Below are 6,121 nucleotides of genomic sequence, written 5' to 3'. Positions count from 1 at the left end.
TGTAAGTTGTCTCTGCAGTTGGGCTTCTTGGCTGGCAGAATCCATTTACCCACTCCTCTCTCCTCCATTCAGTCATTCACTCATATTCCTTGTCCCCAGGCACACAGTGGTCTACCGCCACTGGTGGAACACACGCCGGGAGAGGGGGAGTCATGGGGAGGGGGTGTCATTTGCTGTCCCTCTAGGAGCACTTTCTCCCCCTCCTAAGGGTCCTCAAAGAGAAAATCAGAAAAGCTGGGGTTTGGCTGCGGTGGAGGAGTCAACTTTCATCTCTGCTCTCAAAAGGAACCACTGGCTAGAATGAGCAAGATTTTTTTTTTTTTTTTAGATATTTGAAATACAACTTTATTCTAATTCTAAACGAAAAGGAATGGGAATGACAGTAACAAACAAGATTCCACCTCTCAATATTGTCATGTGACTATAGCAGTCTTATATTTGAAACTCAAAGAGGAAACAACTGTGTTCCAAAACACCTAAATATGCAGGTCCAAAAAATGAAGGTTTTTTTTTTTTTAACTGCCACATTCACTCCAAAGCCCATCCATCTCCTTCAGCATCCAAAGATTAAGCACACGTTCTGCTTAGCTATATAACAAAGTGGCAAACACGCTGCACCACTGACATCACAGGACAGTTGCCTATAAAACTAGACTTCTGACGCTGGGCCCCAGCTTCACTTTCTCACAGGTCATCATCTTCATCCGGGAGAGCAGTTGTCTGAGCAACCTAGACAAAGAGATGGAAATGTTACAATGCTCCAGATGAAAAGCACCTGGAATCTAAAAGCACTCATCACTGAGACACAAACACCATACCTCTAAATCGTGCTCGTACTGTGCTGCCAAGGCTGGGTCCATGACCACCTCTGGCGGGGCAAGAGCAGGCATGGCGACAAACTCCAAGTTAGGGTCTCCAATCAATTTTCTAGCAAGCCAGAGGAAGGGCTTTTCAAAGTTGTAGTTACTTTTGGCAGAAATGTCATAGTACTGAAGATTCTTCTTTCGGTGGAAGACAATTGACTTTGCCTTAACCTTTCTGTCCTTAATATCCACTTTGTTGCCACACAACACAATTGGGATGTTCTCACACACTCGTACCAGATCTCTATGCCAGTTAGGCACATTCTTGTAAGTAACTCTTGATGTTACGTCAAACATTATAATGGCACACTGAGCTTGTATATAATAGCCATCTCTCAGTCCACCAAATTTCTCCTGACCAGCTGTATCCCATACATTGAACTTAATAGGTCCTCTGTTGGTATGGAACACAAGAGGATGGACCTCAACACCCAAGGTAGCTACATACTTCTTCTCAAATTCACCAGTCAGATGACGCTTCACGAATGTAGTTTTTCCAGTACCACCATCACCAACCAAAACAAGTTTGAACTGAACTTGGGGTTCTCCTTGGGCAGCCATCGCGATGTTACTTCCAGAAGCGTCTCTGCGCCCGTCTCTAGAATGAGCAAGATTTTTAATCAGTGACTCAAAGGGTGCCTAAAGTGGACTTTCAACCAATTTATTTAACCCCTCTGGGACCAAATGAAGTAGAGTGGATGTTGGAACTATTAAATGCATTGTTCTAAATAGTGTCTGGCACACAGTAGGCACTCAATCATGGTAGCTATTATTATTGCCCACTGCATTCAGCAAGACATTTATTCCCAAAGCTGGAATGGAAGAGAACATCCTGCCAGTGTGGAAATCATCTTCATTCTCTTCCTCTTTAAGCCAAGTGATATAAACCAGAAGCATGTGGCCAAAGGTGGCCTGCAAAATATGTTCTGTTTGGTTTAGTCAGTTTTTGTTTGTTTGTTTGTTCTGTTTTTAAGTGAACTAATTGCCAACACTTACAAACTGAGAGACTGATGCTGAAACTGATGCTCCAGTACTTCGGCCACCTTATGCAAAGAGCTAACTCATTAGAAAAGACCCTGATCCCAGGAAAGATTGAAGGCAGGAGGAGAAGGGGACAACAGAGGACGAGATGGTTGGATGGTTTCACTGACTCAATGGACATGAATTTGAGCAAGCTCCGGGAGATAGTGAAGGACAGGGAAGCCTGGCATGCTGCAGTCCATGGCATTGCAACGAGTCAGACATGACTGAGCAACTGAAAAACAACAACAAACTGGGAGGGCATATAAATATGGGGATTTTCAGTACCTCTTTGATAAATAGAAAGTCTGAGCCATCTAACCCCTTTCCTGAAGGCAGAAAGTTCAAAAAGCAGTGGGTCCTTTAAACAAGTGTTTTTCCTAGCATTTCTTTCTAATTTTTTTTGGTCACACCATGTGGCATGTGGGATCTAGTTCCCCAACCAAGAATCAAACCTGCACCCCCCGCATGAAGCATAGCATCTTAACCACTGGACCACCAAGGAAGTCACTGGTATTTCTTCTGATTAGTTTCCACTAGGCCCAATTCCCTCATTTACAAGGTTTTCATGGCCCCTGTGAACCTTTATATTTATTAATTTATTTGGCTTCATCAGATATTCATTGCGGCTTGCAGAATCTTAATTGGGCTTATTCTGGCTATTTACAGGGTAGGCTAGAGCTAGGCTAGTGTCAGGAGTTAGCTCCCCTCCCTTCTCCCGGAGCGTGTCTCAACCGATGACTCGCCAAAGGTGGGGGTGGGATAAGCATCAGATCCCAGATCCCTCACTCCTTGGTGGAGGATACATTGAATGTGGATTTGGGCTCTGCTGCCTCAGTGGCAGTCTGCTCAAGATGCATCTGTATTTGCTTTCTTCCTTTGCTTTCCCCAGGAGAAGGCAATGACACCCCACTCCAGTACTCTTGCCTGGAAAATCCCATAGGCAGAGGAGCCTGGTAGGCTACAGTCCATGGGGTCACAAAGAGTCAGATACAACTGAAAAGAGTCAGATACAACTGAGCGACTTCACTTCACTTCAGCTGTTCAAGGAGGTCATGGAGAGGATGTGACTACTGTTTGGCCCTTAAGGTGGCCCTGGGCAATCAGAGGCTCTTCCCCTCCCCTCTTCTGACCTAGGAATGTGCATTCTGCCCACTATTCCTGCAGTGAGAGGCATTTTCCAGGACAGCCTTGGGAGAGTAAGGTGTGGTTGAGACCATCTGGATGGTATATGTAACTGAGCCCAGTTACGGCGTCTTTGTAAACTTTTCAGACTGGCAGGCCGGTATGGAGATGTCCCTGTCTTGTGTCGGCCCAAGGCAAACCTCGGAAGTAAGCTCCCTTACTTACTGAGACTGCCATCTGGCAGCCTGGGGTGGCTGTCCCTTTCTGTGGTCTCTCCCTGCTCCCAACACCTGGTGCTGGAGGAACACCAATTAGGACACTCCACACTGCCCTTAACATACTATCCACATACCCCGTCTGGTCTGCACTGCAGCTATGACCTGGTCCCTACAGCTGCCTGCTCAAGTATCTCAGTGAGCCAGGCTTTCACCTCCTCAGACGCGCTGAGATTAGGTGGCCTCAAGGCCTTTCTACAGGGCCTCTAGCCTTTTCACTTGGGGGCCATTTCCCCAGAAGAGCATTCTCTCGCTCCTCAGCCTAAATTCAGCACCCTTCTGCCTACTCCCGATTATTTTCCTTCGAGCCTGTATCACCACTTGGAATCATATATTTGTCTGCTTATTTAATGCCTACTTCCCTTCCCAAATTGTGCGCCTCTTTGAGGATAACCATGTCTGTCTTATTCACCATTGTAAACCCAAAGCCTGCTTCACAGAGGTGCTCAATACATACTTATTAAACAAATGAACAAAGTGTTATTATGCCCATTTCACAGAAGAGTAAGTTGATGTTCAAAGTGATTGAATCATTTGTTCAAGTTAACACTTTTGGAAAGTGACGGTCTGGACTTAAACCTGGCTCAGGAAAATGTCTGCTGAGTCATATGGTATCTCTTTAACTTTACAGGAGACAGCAAACTATTTTCCAAAGTTGTTGTACCAATTTGCATTGCCACCAGCAACATATGAAAGTTCTAGATGTTCCGTATTTTTGTCAATACTCGATGTTGTCAGCTTTGTTAATTTTAACCATTCTACTGGGAGTGTTGATGTATCCCATTGTGGTTTTAATTTTGCATTTCCCTAATGATTAATACAGGCCTCCCAGGTGGAGCTAGTGGTAAAGAATCCACCTGCCAATGCAGGAGATGCAAGAGACACAGGTTCGATCCCTGGATTGGGAAGATTCCCTGGAGAAGAAAATGGCAACCCACTCGTTTTCTTCCCTGGAAAATTACATTGACAGGGGAGCCTGGTGGCCTACAGTCTGTGGGGTTCGCAAAGAGCCAGACACGACTGAGCACACAGAGCAATAATTAATAACACTGAACATCCTTTCATGGGTTTATTGGCCATTTGAATATCTTCTTTTGTGAAATATCTTTTTTATTTCACAAAATAAAATAAAGATGGGAAGGTAATGACCCAATCATGGAACAGGGTAGAAGCAAAGTATGAAATGGGAGAGAAGAAACCAGGTCAACCTGGCAGGTGGGAAGAGCGAGTGGAGTTGTGAAATTAAAACGTTAAAAGTTGGAGAGGGAAAGGCAAGGACTATTAGAGCAGGAAGACTTGCCCACTGCTGTATCTCCAGCACTGACTTTGCTGGCCAGGTAGTAAGTACCCACTAAATATTTGTTGAATGAATACTAGCAGCCTTATGATATTTTTACTATTTGTCTCATGACTGCCCTCCCTTCCCTCCACTTTTCTTTCCTTCCATATTAGAGAGTATATTCACATCCTATGGAACTGACTGGAGGCTTGAATAGGGTGGCAGGATGAATCAGGGGCAAGTACTTTGGACTGAATGCTGCATCCTCCTAAAATTCATATACTGAAATCTTAATCCAAGATGTGATGGTATTTGGAGGTGGGGATGTGGGCCTTTGGGAGGCGATTATGTTAGTGGGGCCATCGTGACAGGATCAGTGTCCTTACAAGGAGAGGGAAAGATAGGAGATCTCTCTCTTTCCTTCTCTCTCTCAGCACACACCCAGCAAAGACCACGAGAGGACAGAAGCTGGGACAGAGCGCTCATCAAGAACTCCACCATGCTAGGACTTCCCTGGCAGTCCAGTGGTTAAGACTCCAAGCTTTCACTGCAGGGGGCGTGAGTTCAATCTCTGGTTGGGGAACTAAGATCCTATATGTCCCCACAGCACAGCCAAAAAAAAAAAGAATTCCACCATTCTGGCACCTTGATCTCAGACTTCCAGCCTCCAGAACTATGAGAAATAAATGTTTGTTATTTAAGCAGCCTAGAGAGCTGAAGCATTCAGAAGGCATGGATTTGTCCTCCAAGGAAATCACAGTCCTATTCACCTCCAAGAACTAAGATAATGACTGTAAAAAGATCTGGGTCAAGAGAGAGTGGTATCCATCCATAAAGTGGAATATTATTCAACCATAAACAGGAAGGAAGCACTGATTCATGGTACAACAAGGATGACTCTTGAAAATATTATGCTCACTGAAAGAAGCCAGTCACAAAAAAAACACATGTTGTAAGATCCCATTTTTATGAAATGTCCAGAATAGGTAAATCCATCAAGACAGAAAGATGAGTGGTTGCCAGAGGGTAGGAGGAGAAAAGGGAGTGGAAAGTGACTGTTAACTGGGTACACATTTCCTTTTTGGGTGATAAAAAGGTTTTAGAACTAGATAGTGGTGATGGCTGCACAACATTGTGAATGTCACTGACTTGAACCCCTTAAAACGGTTAATTTTATGCAAGATGAATTTAAGTAAAAAGGCCTGTGAACATAAAAATGGGAATTTTTCTGAAGAATCCCTCATAGAGATTTTTCTAGCTAATGCCAGAGACTTTGCTGCTGGTGCCTAGTTTCATGTCTCATGTGGTGCTGCTACACTGCCCAGTTCCAGGGGTACCAGCTCAGTCAGGTCAGTTCAGTTCAGTTCAGTCGCTCAGTCATGTCCGACTCTGTGACCCCATGAACTGCAGCATGCCAGGCCTCCCTGTCCATCACCAACTTCCAGAGTTTACTCAAACCCATGTCCATCGAGTCAGTGATGCCATCCAGCCATCTCATCCTCTGCTGTCCCCTTCTCCTCCTGCGCCCAATCCCTCCCAGCATCGGGGTCTTTTCCAAA

At 44.9% G+C, this 6,121-nt stretch overlaps 1 protein-coding gene across 1 annotated transcript; it reads right to left on the bottom strand.

Moving 5' to 3' along the window:
- Positions 1 to 408: 408 nt before the first annotated feature.
- On the bottom strand, positions 409 to 1,456 carry LOC136145698 (GTP-binding nuclear protein Ran). The gene is made up of 2 exons (XM_065904258.1): positions 819 to 1,456; positions 409 to 729 (listed from the first exon to the last, which is right to left on the bottom strand). Exons 1-2 carry the CDS (start codon positions 1,422 to 1,424, stop codon positions 685 to 687), a joined length of 651 nt encoding a protein of 216 aa, XP_065760330.1. The 5' UTR covers positions 1,425 to 1,456; the 3' UTR covers positions 409 to 684.
- Between the last annotated feature and the right edge of the window lie 4,665 nt (positions 1,457 to 6,121).

This window comes from Muntiacus reevesi, chromosome 13, assembly GCF_963930625.1.
Source record: "Muntiacus reevesi chromosome 13, mMunRee1.1, whole genome shotgun sequence".
Taxonomy (NCBI): Eukaryota; Metazoa; Chordata; class Mammalia; order Artiodactyla; family Cervidae; genus Muntiacus; species Muntiacus reevesi.
Note: the sequence above shows the minus strand (reverse complement) of the source record. Positions and strands in the feature narration are given on the sequence as shown.

What these genes read in the sequence shown, in the direction of transcription:
- LOC136145698 (XM_065904258.1), bottom strand. Translation starts at nt 1,424, where the DNA reads ATGGCTGCCCAAGGAGAACCCCAAGTTCAGTTCAAACTTGTTTTGGTT. An exon ending in AGTACGAGCACGATTTAGAG is followed by an intron (nt 730 to 818) that starts GTATGGTGTTTG and finishes CTCTTTGTCTAG; the next exon opens with GTTGCTCAGACAACTGCTCT.